Here is a 15957-nt window from a genome sequence, read left to right as displayed (position 1 = left end):
GGTAATATATATAAATTTATTTTACACGATTTCATTCCCTAAATACTTTCTTTATAGCAAATTCATTCTGTAGACATTTTCATTTCCATCTTAATGTGTAAACACTCATAATACAAAGGGGCAAATTGCAAATATCAATAAAAGTAAGATTTCAACATCTATTTTTAACAATACCATAGGCAGGAGAGAGCTATCCACAGCTTTTCGGCATTTTTATTGTCTTGGTGGACCTGTGCGCACAAAACATCACCACACACTGGTTTCTTTAGTGATATTGCTACCCATTTTAATATATAATACATAATTTTTTTAACAACATAATACAATACAAATAATACAGTCATTTCAAAATACTCATAGATCATATCAAGCCAGTTTGATCACTTTCATCTTGTTCAGAAGAGTTCAACACAAACACAAAAACAAATAAATTAAAACCATAACTCATTTATGATTAGTCACAATGAGAGAGCCAAGTTCAGGTGAGGTCTGATCTGTTGTGTGTTTTCCATTCTTTTGTGTTGACAAAATGTAAAAGAACAGGGATTCTCACTTTCTTATTGTTTTCCTTCCTTGGAATCCTGATGTTCCCAGGGCACAGGATCGTTTTCCTGTGACTGGGAGCCAGTCTCCCTCTCCTGCCAGAACTGCTCTACATCTTGCAGTACTATTCCATCCTTGTTGGTCGGGCTCTCCTGCAGTCCTCCACTCTGGTCCGGTTGCTTCTCGGGCTTTTGCTCCTCTGTTCTCCCAGGCCGGTGTGGAGGGAGGTGGGCTGACCTTTCGGGTCTCGGGGTGGGTGACTTTGGGGCAGTCGGGGTGTGTGGTCCTGGCTTGTGTTGTTTCGGTGGTTGTTTGCGGAGGGTGAGCCTTCGCCACAAGCCAATGTAGCCTTCCCTGAACTCCTCGGAGAGGGCGAGAACGATGAGAGGGTTGACTAGAGAGATGGAGAACATGAGGAGCTGGGCGGAGAGAGTGAAGAGGACCGGAGGAAAGGCACCATCGGTCTCTAGGGTGTGCCGCATCCAAACCCAGGACACCCATTGCGGGAGCCACATGGTGGCCATGGCCACCGTCAGGCTGAACAGCATCAGGGTGAGTTTGCGGGATCGGATCTGCGTTCGTAGGTTCTGGGTCTTGCTGGACCTGCGCTGGCATCGTCCATATGCTTTCCAAAAATAAAGTAGGGCGAAACTCAAAGGTATGCAGTAGGCCAGGAGAGGGTACGCCTTGACGTACACAGACATGAAATCATGGGCATCGACTGGCACTGCTTGAACACAAATCATTCCACTTGCTTCTCTTTGCAGGGTGGAAAAAAGCCACTGGGGAATGGGGACCACGCACGCCAAGAGCCAAGTAAAGAGTAGGACTACCAGGATAGTCTTCAAACGGTGGCTTACCTGCTTGGTGGGGTTACTGACGTACCTGTAGCAAGCTTTGGCCATGATGGCCACGGTAAAGCTCTTTGCAGCCATACATGAGTGCAAGAACCAGTCACAGGTCTTACAGACAAACATACCCAAAGTCCAGCTGGCACGGGAATAAGCAGTGGCTTTGAAGGGAACAGCAAATGCCAGGACCAGACAATCAGCTAGCATGAGGTTGAGGATGAGTGCGTTGATCAAGGACAGCTTACTTTTACGCGCGTTGGTGATCAGGACTCCCATAGCCGTTACATTCCCGGTGAAACCCAGGACGCAGATGACTCCCAGCACCACCGGAATCAAAACCCTCAGATCTCCGTGATCCAGGTGCTGATATCCACTTCTCTCCAGAAATGAGCGTCTATCCACGGAGCTGTTCCCGGCGCTGATGTTCATAGCAGGTAATTTATCCATTTTCGCTGTGATGATTGGTAAATGGAAATAAATGTGGCAGTATGTGCAGAGAGAACGAAATTCTCTCTCTCAAAACTGCGTCTATACGCGAATAAACTCAGCGCGCTTGTGGAATTGATCAGTCCCCGCGCTCTTCCCGCTTTTGACTAGACGGCGCGAAAGCGTTGCGACTTTATAATGGACGTTTTGATTGACAGGTGCCGTCCCCAGCTGACTGACAGCGTTTAATTTCGCCTGCCGCGATCCTCCCGAGGCCAATTAAAATGATTTCGGGTAATAAGCACTGACTGCTACACACTGAGTTAAACTTATTGCTTCTATTGTCACTGGAAATTATGGATTTTTTTAATTTCCTGCCGAAGACAAAGGCTTGATGATTGCAAATGGAAATATGAAGGAGTAGGAATGTGAATGCATTTTTATGAGAGATTTTACCTCAGTAGCAAAGACGTTTTCCTCGAGCTGAAATAATGTAGCTATGTTAGCCTACTTTGTCACATTTAATGTTATTGTAACACTTTGTAATAAGTTATTTGCACCTTTTATAATGTTTGCCATATATTTTAACCCAATATCGTATATTCATATCCAAATAGGAGATAGTTTTACTTTTCTCTCACTTCATGTGGTTTTCTCATGGTAGGTTTGTTGTAGCCTACATTTGAATTGAAGTATAAACACCTGCAAGCCACAAAAATGATTTAACATTGCCAGCCAGGAAAAACACAGTTAATGGGTTGTTCTCACACTGTGAGCGTATGTGAATGTATACTACTCTTTTTCTCTTGAACTGAATTTACTCTTGCGTGAATTACTAGTGTAGTCTTGTTGTGTCCACTTTTTATCCAACTGCTATAGCAAAAATATCATTATACTAAAATTTTTATTAGATAGAATTCAGAGAATTATAATAGACTAATTTAAAACAAGAATTAGTGTAATTGGGCTTTTGGCTTGAAACCTTAAAATTATATTGAGACTTGTATGGCTATAGCCGTAATCCCTTGCATAGAAGTGTAATTACATGTTTAATTATTCGTATGCAAATTAACGAATATATTATGAATAATATAATAATTTATATTAGTTAATGTTAGCATTAATGAGTTCTCACTATTCTTTCAATATCTTACCAACCAAAATACTACGCTACACTCTTTTAAAAAAATCCATAATAGGGCACAATGTACTGTATTCATTTGAAATAATTTCCTTTTTTTTTTTTTTTTTACAGGGGTCATTTTAAATAATTTTCTTTTTTTTTTTTTTTTTTACCTGTATTTTGAACATTTCTGTGAATTGAAGTTGTCAGTCCCTAATATTCTGCCAAATATCTCCTTTTGTGCTCTTCAGAGGAAAGAAAATCATTATAGGTTTGGAACAACATGAGGAAATTACAGCATTTTAATTATTTGAATTTGTATGAAGAGTAGTATAAACAGTATGTCTGTCTCTTGAACTGTCACACGAGGGCGCCATTGCTTACGTGTAGTGAAAGGAGAGCAAGAAACAGATCAATTTTATTTCAACTTCTTTTGTTTCTTTTTATTTTCAACGAATTCCATTAAGCATAAAGACTGCATGGCAAATAACTGCATGTAGATACATTCTGAGCTATAAAACTTTGTGTCATTAAGAAGTTTACATCTGAAGATTTTTTTCTTCAGAAGAGAATATTACTGGTTCATTTGTACATAATTCCCTGATATCATTTAACCTTCATGTATAGGCTACATCATGATACCGGTATTTCTGTCATCCTCAGGCCAAAGTGACGTAACTGAACGATGACGTTTTAACAGTCTCAGACAAATGCAGCGGAAACAATGGAAAAAGATGACGTCTGATTGTTACAGGTTCATTTGATGGTACAGAACAGATCATTTCTTCATTGGCTCATTATAGATGACATTGCATGCAATAATACTTTTTACCCAGCACAGCACTGAAGACTGAAGAAAAAAAAATCAGGGTATACTGTAAAGTTATGAGCATACTGAGATAAAGTGGAGAGTATAATGCAAAATTCAAGTACTTCAATTCTGTGTACTGAAAATCCATGTCGCTGCAATTCTTTTCCCTTCTTACACAAAGCTATTTTTCACATTTCTTGTAAAAACATTCACACTTCACAACCCAAATACCACCCTTCCGAAAACCCTACCACCCTCCACCCCGTCTGCCGCCCAAGTACCCAAATATGAAAAGAAGGCACCACAGCTTATTAATGGTTACATCAAAATAAGAGGACCACATGAAATGACAAAACATGACCAGTGGGATTGACTTTTACTTCAGAGCGCCTTTCAAGAGGAATAATCAGGTCGCAAGGGACTGTGATTCCATCCACAGATTGTTTTGTTTCAACACTACAATCAGCGCAGATCACATTCTTAGTCTATTACGAATCAGTCAGACATTTCGGAGGAAGTTGGAGGGCATTGTGTTTCAAAGGGAATGGAAATCCATTGTTTGTTTTTTTTTGTGAAGGCAACCCTTTGTTTCCGATGCCAGGATGTCAGCGAAGGCCTGTCTTTTTGCCTTATTAAAGATTCTTCATATCATTAGAGTGAAAATGCACATTTGTCCAGATTTAACGAGTCAGGCATTTCCTTCCAGCAGAGAAATTAATAAATACGATAAATAAACAAGTTTGCGGAAGAGGAAATGCAGATAGAGGAAGAATGATTGTGCAGGGCAGGATGCTACTTGTTTGTGAAAGTCTGGCAGCTGCCTTGCACAAGGCCAGCATCTGTCCATACTTCTCCCTACATCATAGGTAACTTCCTGTTTCTCATCACAAAAGACACCTTGCAATCTCCTGCCGAGCTGCAGCATTTTGTTCCTCTTTCTCTCTCTTTTCAGGTACGTGAGGAGGTGGTACAGTTGTGCTAGTTGACCTTATCTTGGAATATGTAAAGGTTATTGGTGGCTGCCACAGCGATGATGTTCTCAGAAGGATGCCAGGCAGTGTGGATTATTTTCTTGCTAAAGTCCAGGCTGTCCACACTGATTTCATCTTTGCGACGCTTGCCGCCCACACACACCTTCCGTGGTTTCAGGATCGCCCGAGGCTTGCTGTTCTCCCGGGACGCCTCCAGAGTCACGTCACGCTTCGTATTACGGTCGAACATTCGGAAGAAGTTGTTGTAAGAACCAGTCATGATCACACTGGAAACAGAACAAAGTAAAACATCAACAATATTCATTATTAAAGCATTATTTTGCTTTTGAATAATTGTGCATTGATTTATTATTCACAATTGGACCAGTACAAAACATGTGCAAAACACTGACCTGTCTGATCCATTCCAAACACATTCAAATTTGTCGAAGATGCAATCATTCTCATACAGCGAGCACAGCTTACTTCTTAGGTAATCGTGTACCTGGTGGATGAAATTGTGACAATTTTGATTGTTAATTTAGTAAACACTGGTTTTCACATCTCTAAAAATTCCTCTCTTTTTAGACAGTGTGTGACTGCTAAATACCCCATCAAATAGTTTGATGAACATTTCCTGTGTTTTCATATTTTCTAGCCCACTGGTGGGATGAAGTAAAGTATGACTATTTGAGAAACCAAAGATATCAGCGCAAGATATCAACCGTGATTGATGAGGTAGGTTATGTTTATGATTCAGGGATGTTCTCATTCTAGAGAGCATTTTATTACATTTGTGTAGTGCAATATTTTTTATCTGTTTACTGAAAGACAAAGATTATAACTATAAATGTGTATGTGTGCTACAAGTCTATCTTTGTCTACCAAAACAGCCAAATATAATTTAACATAGCCTTTAAAATTCGGGCATTAGGCTTTGTTAAATGCAGATAGTTTGCAATTAAATTACCCAATGTTGTACCTGATAGGTTTCCAGTGGTTTGCTCTCCATGTTGAGATCCCAGACCTTCACTGTCAGGTAGTCACGTGTCATCAGGTACCGCCCACTGTGGCTGAACTTCACGTCAGAGATGGAGGAGATGATTTCAGAGAAAAAGGAGCGATTGCTTGGGTCTTCTGGCTCCTCAAAAACTAGAAGAGGATAATGAGAAATCAAATACAGAAATGTTAAAATGAGGATAAAACATGTCCCGTCCTCACTGAACATACCATCTCACTCAGAAATATCACAGAAGTAAAACGGATTGCGAGTGCTGTTTCATGTTGGCTTTAAAAACAAGCAACTTTCCAAAGAAAGTTTTCCTGAATCACTTTGACTGTTTGCTTCCCAACACGTCATAAATCTGCCTGGCTCGCCAGGGAAATAATACACCTGTCAGAGCAGAGAAACAGATATTTATTATCTACTATCGATTATCCTCTCACTGTTTTGTTGACTCAGTTGCGGATTATCCTGTGATGTGTCTGCAGGCGTCTACACAGTGGATGAAAAAACACGGGCAGAGGGGGAGGATACAGATCAATGCTTGCAGGGAAATTTGAGCACTGGTGGACTGCAGGTGTTTGTCATGAGCGTGCCATGTCACATTGTGAGCCTGTCCACCTGCAGTCTTGCTGGGTGTCATTCAGATGGGGCTAATGAGTCCTCTGGGGAGAGACGTGAGGGGCTACGGCCCTCCGTCTGCACTCCGCTGCTGCTTGGAGCCCTGCTGGGCTTGGTTAGCCTCCCCCGCCTGACACCGCAGATTGATTTTTAAGAATATTCTCTAGGATGCCTGGAAGATTTATTAGTGTGGATGGAAGGAGCAACACACACGCACACACTATGCAATGGAGAAGCCATTGAGGAGGTCTTTCCTGAGGCAGACTGGCACATCCGCCTGCTGTGAGATCATGTACCAAGGAAAAAATTGACAGATGTGTGTATAATTTAGGTCAGTGTGGTGCTGGAGATACAAACCAAGGCAGCTAAAACCGAAGCCCTCACAGTTGTTACCCCCTCCAGCAAATCTGGCCTTTTAAAATTCAGCAGCAGTATGTAAATATCTATACAACAGGATGTGAACACATGGACCAGTGAGCAGGTCGATAAAACAAAGGAAATTACCAAATTCTTTCAGCAGTGTTAAAACTATAGGCACAGCTATCTACCCTTGAGCATTGATTTTTATGCCAAGCTTAAATGTCAATGTATTCAATCTGATCATCAAATGCACATGGAAGCCTCCCACCATAAACTGGAGACCAGAGCGCCTGTGCCTTAAGAAATGGAAATGTGTCAATTTGTGGTTATCAATTCAGCCATGTGCAGCCAAAGGAGATGCCACTGTATACCACCAGTACTGGTTCATCAGTCTGCATTGTGTCCAATCCCCAAATGAAATTAGCCAGTTAAGCTCAAGGAGACGCAATCATATTAAAAATTAGCCTAATCCTCACCTCCAACGCCCTCGCCCTAGGTGGAAGAGAGGCTAATCCCTGTCATGGTGTATGTAGTGGCTGTGCTCTCTAGAGACAACAGTGTTTCTGGAGCTGTACTGGCCCTTGTATTTGTAATGTTATAATGATGATTGGAAGAATGCAGGAATGACTCATTTAAAAAGGTCTACAAAATGTTAACGATTTTAAAGAAGCTTTATTAGTGGTGTTTGCTAAGGCAAGCATCACTATTACCTATTGGGGCTTTGTTCAAATCCCTAATCCTCCTAAGTATTAAACGTTGATGCAGAATAACTCATCCCACACTATTTGTGCTAGAGACATGAATAATAAGTCAAATCCTACAGTTTGGTGAGGAATGCTGTGTTATACTTTTCTAAGCAATCAGCCTTTGTTTCTTTCTGCTGCATTTCAGCAGATTATCACAGTCAGAATGAAACGACCAATAAGAAAGAAACATTGCAGATCTCTTTGTTATCAGAAAGTCTGAGATGTTAAAATGATTGAATTTATTTAATACACTAGTTTCACAATTTGAGTTGAATTACTGAAATAATTGAACTTTTCCACGACATTCTAATTTATTGAGATGCACCTGTACATTTCTCATTAAATTCTTCCATAATCAAAGTTATCTGAGCTAAGATATTCACATTCTAGTACGCTGGTTTTCAAAAGTTTGGGGTTTGTAAGATTTCTTATCAAATGTTTTTAAAAGAAGTCTCACCAAGGCTGCATTTATTAGATCAAATATACAGTAAAAACAGTAATAATGTGAAATATCACAATTTAAACAACAAAAACTCTTTTCTATCATAGATCATTTATAAAGATAATTTATTCCTCTGATGACAAAGCCGACTTTTCAGCAGCCATTACTCTAGTCTTCAGTGTTATTCAGAAATCTTTCTAATATGCTGATCCGGTGTTTTAGAAAACACCTGATATTACTTCTCAATATTTTTGTAAATATTGTATTTATTGTATTGTAAGTATTTTTTTCTTTTATAAATATGACCCCAAACGATATTTGAAAGATAGTGTGTTGTAGTCTCGTGTATGACTTTTTTTCTTCAAGGCTTGCATTGACTTACATTTTGAGTGGTTGTCACATAGCGCTGATGCCCTCATGTCACACAGACGTATGGAGCCTTTACTGCTACTGTAGACGAAGGTGTTGCACTGGTGAGGGTGAAACTCTGCTGCCGTTATCACCTCCGTCAGCTCCTCCATGTTCGCTGGCTTAATGTCTACAATGTCTGAAAAATCAGCTCAGGAAAACCCATCAACTTGTAGGTTTAGTAGGAAAAGACCCATTTAGATTTAAAACAAGTAATTTACAATTGTGCTGGGCCCAGTACCAAAGGTAAACTTTCTTTTACAAAAACATGTTTTTGTCAAATTTAATGACATGAAAGGATACTGAAGCTTCTGTTTGTGATCTCCAGGTTCCACAGGTTGATCCTCAAGTCATCGGTGGACATAAAGGTCTCATAGTCGCTGTTGACAGAGATGGAGTTGATGTGGTATGTGTGCGCATTGGAAAACACTCTCCGAGGTGTGGCCTCAACCATGAGGTCCATGGGCTGCAGCACTGGCACCTGAGAGAAGACGAGAGGAAAAAAAGGTCAGAATCTGCTGTAACAATTACAACAGCCACAACACAGTCGTTCTTTATCCAAAGATTGTTGGTCATATCACCACTAGAGACCCTCTTGTCGTTCATCAGCAAGAACTGGGACATACATACATAAACCAAAACTCTATTTAAAGAATGCTGAATTAAGCAGCAGGTCAGAACAGGGAGAGACTTTTGCTTATTTTTATATTCAATTTTTTTTTTCAAAGGAAGTAGCCGTTTTTATTCATTTTAAAAGTGTTATCACTTTTGTCCAAAGTACAAGCCATCAAGTGTGATATTCTGGAATGTAATGCAAACTAAAGGCTATTGACTGCATACATTAACACAGGGAGGAAAACTGAGCTCCTCAAACCATATCATGGGGTCTTGAATAATTGGTAGAACTGATTAAAAATGCACGATTAACCTTTTTTACAGTTCTATATTTGGCACCTCACATATAATTGTGGCTAATGACCATTTTGATGGTGCTCGATGTGCATTTGGCATTTTGTGGGCTGGGACCATCCAGCGGGACACATTTTATAAAAGTCCACTGAACTACACTTCCTGATGTGAGCTGGTGCCCAGAACAGCACCAATGCCCCACCCGCAGGTCCTAATTGCAGTATGCAGATGTGGCCTGTTTAACTGACGCTGAAGTTTAAAGCCAGTGCATGTCGTTCCAAAAAGAGAGTCACTCATTACCACATCACAGAAACACTTCTGACTTATGTGAGAGGCATTCAAATCAGTCCTTAGTGGCTTTTAAATCACTATTGTAATGTTTCAGCTGCATTCAGATAACAAGCTAAAATGATTCAGTGGTGGAGGATGAATGCAGTGAGCTTTTAAAGTTGAATATGTATATTAGGTTGTTTTGGTTTAGCTGTGCACGCTCAAGTGCACACATTAGAATTTCATGTGCTGTTTGTTTATCATGCTGACAGATTTATATGTCATCCTTTTATTAGTCTCAGCATAAGATGGCACACCCATGGACCACCCACAGTTTATTCACTGACCATCTGATGTTTTCATAAGCATCTAATATTATTTTCATAAGGGTGCAATGTATGGCTTTTAGGAACTAGTTAATGGATTTGACATGTTGTCATCAACAGTTTAAAAGATAAGGCATCTAGTAGCAAGTAAGTCTATACCACTTTGTACATATTGAACTCTATTAATTTGTGATTCCAGAAGTTTCAAGAACTGGATGTACTTCAATAGTTATTGAGTGAAAAAAGAAATATGAATTGATTTTTGTATTAGTTATATGTTTTTGCAGCAATTAAATTATGTTAGATTGTTTTAATATCATAATATGAATTATATTAATAATAAGAATTTAAATAATTTGAAGTTTGCTGAGGCCAAATACTGGACCCTAGCCCCCTGGTTGAAAACCATTGCTTTAAAACAGCATTCACTGTCAGTTATTTGTCAGTATTTTTTAGATAGAATAAGTTGGAAACTTTGTTGAATCATTTTTAAAGTTAGTTTTCACTGTGATTCTATAGAAGAACCATTTTTGGGTTCCCTAAGGACCTTCTAGTTAACAATTCTCAAAATATTTTTTTCCTAGTGTGAAGAACATTTTAATAATATAAAGAACCCTTTTGCATTATAAAAAATGTATTATGCATTGGAAAGTTTCCATTAATGATAAAGATTCTTCATGGAACCATCAGTGCCAATAAAGAGCCTTTGTTTTTAAGAGTGGATTCAGATGTCCGGCTACAGGAATCTGTCCTTCTCTTTACATATAAAATGACTGTGGAATCTAAGGAGGTCCCTCTGTTTCTAATGTCTCTTGAGAGAAAATAACCTCCTGTGCCAAACTCAGCGGTCCAACATGAGTTCAAAGAGCAAACAGATCACACAGGAGGAAAGCAGAGAGCAAAAGACCATGGAATAGATAAGAAAACGCATTTATTATCTACCACTGAGACGAGCAGCGGGATTTGGGATTGGCCAACACCTTGCTTTCAGTTTTTATGGCACAGACAGCATTAGTAGGTCAAATATCACAAGAATCCATTTTGATTTGCTGTATTGTTATAAAAGGTCAGGTATCCGCTGGCTTTAAATGGCATGCCGGTCACATCTTGTATCACGTCAGCTCGTGGACTGCAGAAACTAGACCACTGCAAACTTTAGGGGTAAAATTGCATACTGAGACAAGCGTAAGATCACAGCGCTGGCACTAGAGACTGCCAGAACACATGACGTGTGTCTCATCTCTCCCCTCCTCCCTCACTACCGGAGCTCCACGATAAACCCGTCTCTGCATCTCCACCGCACATACATTTCACGGTCCAAATGGGATTGCCGCCCGCTCCGTGCCATCACCCCAGTGTCAGGCTAATCTTCTGCCCGGACAGACAATGGTGGAGGAGTGGAGTGCTTTAATCCATTAGGCCGTGGAGCAGAAAACAGACACCGCACCAAACATTAATGGGTACTCGGAGTCGCGCCCTCTTTGTATCTGTATTCAATTTGGAGGGATGAGTGGAGAACGAGTGAGAAGGAGAGCAGAGGGAGGAATGATTGTGAGCGCCTTCACTGCACATTATCGTCTGTCTTTGTCCTTGCTGTTTGATTATGAATGAATGCCTTTTGGTCGCTGACAGCTTATCATTTGTCAGCATTGGTGCTGAACACAGAGAATGAGATTTTCATGTGAGAATGTGAGAGAACAGCAGCAACTTCTCAAAGCATTAATGAGAGCACGCACCAGCAGATTTATAATAAACCTCTGACTTCCAGGTACGAGATTGAAATAGATGTACTTCAGTGGAGGATGAAGTGTAACTGTTCAACTGTCTGCCATTTCAGCTTCTTCAAAAACCAGATTCTCCAAAAGCTAACTACATATTTCAGCATGCATTACTGTCAGCTAAACCACTGAAAACACAGACAAAACCTTGGAAGAACATATAAAATCAGAAGAAATTAGATTATGCTTAAAGAAAATGAAGCCTGTTTTAAAGGCTATTCATATTTCCTGTATTGTGACAATTTTCATGACAATTAAGGACATTCTCTTTTTTCTCATTACTGTAATGGGAAAAAATCTCATTCTTATTACTGTAATGCAAAGTAAATAAATAAATGAATTAGTTGAATGGTAATGTCTTTATAAATCATTGTAGTTTTGTTGTACAAAGTTTCATTTATGCTGATTTAAATAAAAACATTATACTACCCTAATGAGAATTTAATGATAATTAGAATTATGGTAATTAATTGTCATGAAAATAATGTCACAAAGTAAACATTATTAATGTTCTTAGAAATAGGCTTCATTTACTTTATGCAAAATGTAATGTCTTTATTTTCTTTTGTTCACTGTCAGAATCATATTCTGAAATGTCTAGTGAACAGATAAGATAAATATTGAGTATCCATATTAAAAATTTAGCTTGTCTTTATTGTGTATTTGCAGGTGGTGATAAGACTTGCATACTAACCCGTAACGTGGTGATGGTGGTCGGGTCTCTGATTCTTCCATCTTCATCCTTCAGGTTATATCCCTCTGGTCTCTTATCCCTCTCACTGATCTTCCACAGTTTCACAGTTTTATCTGAAAATAAACCATTACACACAGAGCAGCTTCGGTATACCATTTGGAAGGAAGCAAAGCATGATAAAAAGACAAACTGAGAGAAAGAAGAAAATAAGAAGGTGGGCAGTGGGAATTTTGCAGTCTGTGGGACACAATCTGGCACACGGCTGGAAAAGATCCAGCACCAACAGAGAATGTAAACCGTAGCCATACCATCTGATTGTGGGGAGATGTATGATGTCATTGGAAGGCTTGACTGTTCCCTACTGTTCCAACCATCTTTTGTTAAAATCACAGCAGCTATCACATATAAATAATAGCTCACACTAAGACTGAGATCTAGGTCTAACGCATTTGTTAGTCTGATTTTGCTTGGACCTCACTGGCTTTCAAAATATCTTCTTTTGTGCTCCACAGAAGAAAGTCAGTCATACACATTTGGCGCAATGTGAAGATGAGTAAACTGCCTGCAACAGAGATCTCTGGTTAGACTCACCATTGGTGGAGAGCAGGAAGTAGGCAGCATTCTGCTGAGGCAGCCAGCGTATCTTATTGATTTTCTCCTCAATCTCTAAACTCTTCAGGTAGTCAAACTCCGGCTCGTGACTCTGAAACGTGCTGTAAACATTATACTCCCCACGTCTGTGAGGCTGGTTCTTGCTCTGTGGGCGAAAGGAGAGAAATGCCATAATCTAAGTTGAGCTGCGTTGCTCAACACTAGCATATGCTGTGTTATGCTTGTATATAGCTACTATATGTGGGGGGAGATAACTACATTCTTATTGGTAGTGGAAAGCATAATCAAATGAACACGCAAGGGATAGAGGATGTGTAGAACTTGGTAAATAATGAGCATTGAGATCAATAAAAATCTGCAGAGCTTTCTGCCTGTGAATATCCCATAATGTGCTGCTGATTCTGTTAACGGCTAATTGCAGGTTTCCTGGTCCCAGTTGGACTATTACATTAATGCATTCGCAGTCAATGGCAGACTGGAAATAAGGAAGTTTCCACATTGGGAATCATCAAAATCAATAATTGTGATTTAAACCACTCATGCAGTTGAATTAAAGTAAACAGAGAAAGGAGTCCCTCTCTAGAGGGGGCTGTAAGAATCTACCCGTGTGTATTAAGTAGCATTTAGGGTATTGCGCAGAAGAAGGCATAGTCATATGTGACTGTATTGGCTGACAGCATAGCATCTATTTTAGTGGAAGAATAAAATGAATTGAACAGAAAAATCCTGCATAAGTGGTGTAACTACCTAACATCTGTAATGTTACAGTAGTTCAGCAGTGACAGTTTTCCAATCACAAACTACTTTTTCCAATGAGCAGCAGTGTAGCATCAGCATGACCAAACACCAAAACATTGTATTGCTCACAGCTTTACCAAATGGTTCTCTGTCTCATATAGTATGTTGGAAAGTCCAGTTCATTTTAGTGAATCTGGTTCCTTTTGGGTTGTTTATGTAAATGAACAGATTCAAAAAAGGATTCACTGATTTAAAACTCTAAATACCATTTTAGGCCTCTTAAAGCTGAATATTTCTAGTGGGTACAGGACACTTTCTAATCATCTGTCACTGGCATTGTTTTCTAAATGTGATTCAAATAGCTACATCAGTAACCATACTAATTTAGGTTGAATTTATATGCTGCTGTTTATTACCACTGTATGTTTTTAAATCTATTAGGTTGTGGTCTAGTTTCATATTTGTCTAACTGTGTATCTAGTTGTATTTAGTGTAAATACAACTATACACAATAGTTTTAAACTTGAACATTTAGTTTTCTGTTCAAGTTTGCTATTTAAGATGCTATCACCCTAACTGATCTTAATTTTTTGGTGAACTATCCCTTTAAGTTACTTCAGTGTAGTTATTTACTTAATGTTACTAGCTTGTAGTGTAGCTAACTTCTAAACTTACCCAAAACTGTGCTCGCTGTTCCCTGTTTACTGACCAAACACCTGAAAAAAAACAGCTTCACGTCTGAGCATGTGCAACTGAGGCTTATAGAGACCTCACCTGTGTTACTATTGTGTCTATTGAAACCCTGTTAAAGGCCACAGGAAGTTATGTTACAGGGTGCGACTCTGTGGTTTTTGCTCACACAGTAAGAAAAGCATTGATTTTTTTTTACCTGCTGTCTTGCTGAGTGGCGCTCTTGTTTACAGGACTGAATGCATATGAAAGATTTCATGGTTTTATCTTACCTCTTGCTCCCTTTGGAAAACCACAACTCTTCCTCCCTTGTCTCCTGTGGCCAAGAGCTCTCCAGTAGAGTTGAACTCCACAGTAGAGATGATGTCAGCTGCAACAGAACACAAGAGAGCCTTTATGTATACAAGACTTACCACTCTTTTTAAAGGATAATGTACAGTCAGCTGGTCATTATTGTAAAATAAACCACAACAAGTTGATCTTGTATCTCTCTGAAGAGGTTTATTTGGAGATTAATGACCGGCTCACTGTACATCATGGCACTTATTACACAGCTACTTACTAAACAAATAAATGGACATGAAATATTGATTTGAGTGTAAATTATTTTATTACAAGAAAGAATGTGGAGTAATAGAAAAGATGAAACTAGATGGTCACTTTAGCATCATAAAAATATTGGGTAACACTTTGGTATGGGACCAATTCTCACTATTAACTAGTTGCTTATTAACATGCCTGTTATTAACATATTGGCTGTTTATTAGTACTTATAAAGCACATATTCTGCATTACCATTCTACATCCCTAATCCTACCCAATACCTAAACGTAATAACTACTTTACTAACTTAATAAGCAGCAATTTAGGAGTGTATTGAGGCAAAAGTCATAGTTAATGGTTTGTAAATTGTGAGAATCGGACCTTAAAGGGGTCCTATTATGCTTTTTCACTTTTTTATTTTAGTCAGTGTGTAGTGTGTATGTTTGGGCATAAAAAAGATCTAGAAAGTTACAAATCTCAAAGTCCACTCCAAAGGGAGATATTTCGTTTTTTAAAAATCCCTTTTCAAGAACTACAGCGAACGACTCGTTTGGACTACAGCGTTGATTTCCGGGCTTTGTGATATCACAAAGCGGCTCATTAGAATATCATTAAAAATAATTCCCGCCTACAGAAATTCGAATGGCTGGGGGGTGGGGAGGGGGGCGAGGTTGTGGTTAGAACGCTTGGTTGAGTGAGTGCTGCTGCAGAGTTAGTGCATCAGAGAAAACGAAGAAGAAGAGCTGCTGTGCTGTAGCGTCAAACAGAGTTAGTGCATCAGAGAAAATGAAGAAGAAGAGCTGCTGTGCTGTAGCTTCAAATTTTCGGCATGTTTACAACAATTCTTACAAATATAACATGACGTAGCTGGGCGCCGGTGTGCCTACACTCATAGAAAATAATGTTGAATTTTAAAGACATGGTGCGACGCAACGCTGCGCTTCTCGTCCGGTGTGCGATCGCCTGAAACGCTGTTTTTTTTTCACCTCCGTGCCCAAACGTCTTTGTTTGGGCTTCCGAAAGCAGATGATGTCAGGAAACAGTGGTTGCAATTTACTTTTTAACTCTGTTCCTGAGCATTATAACCCCAAT

General features: G+C 39.3%; 2 protein-coding genes across 3 annotated transcripts in view; both read right to left on the bottom strand.

The window, feature by feature from the left end:
* Positions 1-122: 122 nt before the first annotated feature.
* LOC107677391 (probable G-protein coupled receptor 151) lies at positions 123-1967 on the bottom strand. The gene is made up of 2 exons (XM_016472278.1): positions 554-1967; positions 123-230 (listed from the first exon to the last, which is right to left on the bottom strand). Exon 1 carries the CDS (start codon positions 1839-1841, stop codon positions 558-560), a length of 1284 nt encoding a protein of 427 aa, XP_016327764.1. The 5' UTR covers positions 1842-1967; the 3' UTR covers positions 123-230; positions 554-557.
* Positions 1968-3376: 1409 nt separating this feature from the next.
* The window catches only part of LOC107677389 (serine/threonine-protein phosphatase 2A 55 kDa regulatory subunit B beta isoform-like), a 56463-nt gene continuing 43882 nt past the window's right edge, over positions 3377-15957 (bottom strand). For both annotated transcript variants that reach the window (XM_016472273.1, XM_016472274.1), the window contains exons 2-9: positions 14595-14692; positions 12874-13039; positions 12283-12395; positions 8609-8786; positions 8280-8444; positions 5708-5877; positions 5139-5230; positions 3377-5012 (exon numbers count right to left, since the gene is read on the bottom strand). In XM_016472273.1, coding sequence (XP_016327759.1) covers positions 4733-5012; positions 5139-5230; positions 5708-5877; positions 8280-8444; positions 8609-8786; positions 12283-12395; positions 12874-13039; positions 14595-14692 — 1262 coding nt within the window. In that variant the 3' untranslated portion in view covers positions 3377-4732. The remainder of the gene's footprint in view (positions 5013-5138; positions 5231-5707; positions 5878-8279; positions 8445-8608; positions 8787-12282; positions 12396-12873; positions 13040-14594; positions 14693-15957) is intronic.

The sequence above is a fragment of the Sinocyclocheilus anshuiensis genome, unplaced genomic scaffold, assembly GCF_001515605.1.
Source record: "Sinocyclocheilus anshuiensis isolate Anshui unplaced genomic scaffold, SAMN03320099.WGS_v1.1 scaffold352, whole genome shotgun sequence".
NCBI classification, from domain to species: Eukaryota; Metazoa; Chordata; class Actinopteri; order Cypriniformes; family Cyprinidae; genus Sinocyclocheilus; species Sinocyclocheilus anshuiensis.
Note: the sequence above shows the minus strand (reverse complement) of the source record. Positions and strands in the feature narration are given on the sequence as shown.

What these genes read in the sequence shown, in the direction of transcription:
- LOC107677391 (XM_016472278.1), bottom strand. Translation starts at nt 1,841, where the DNA reads ATGGATAAATTACCTGCTATGAACATCAGCGCCGGGAACAGCTCCGTG.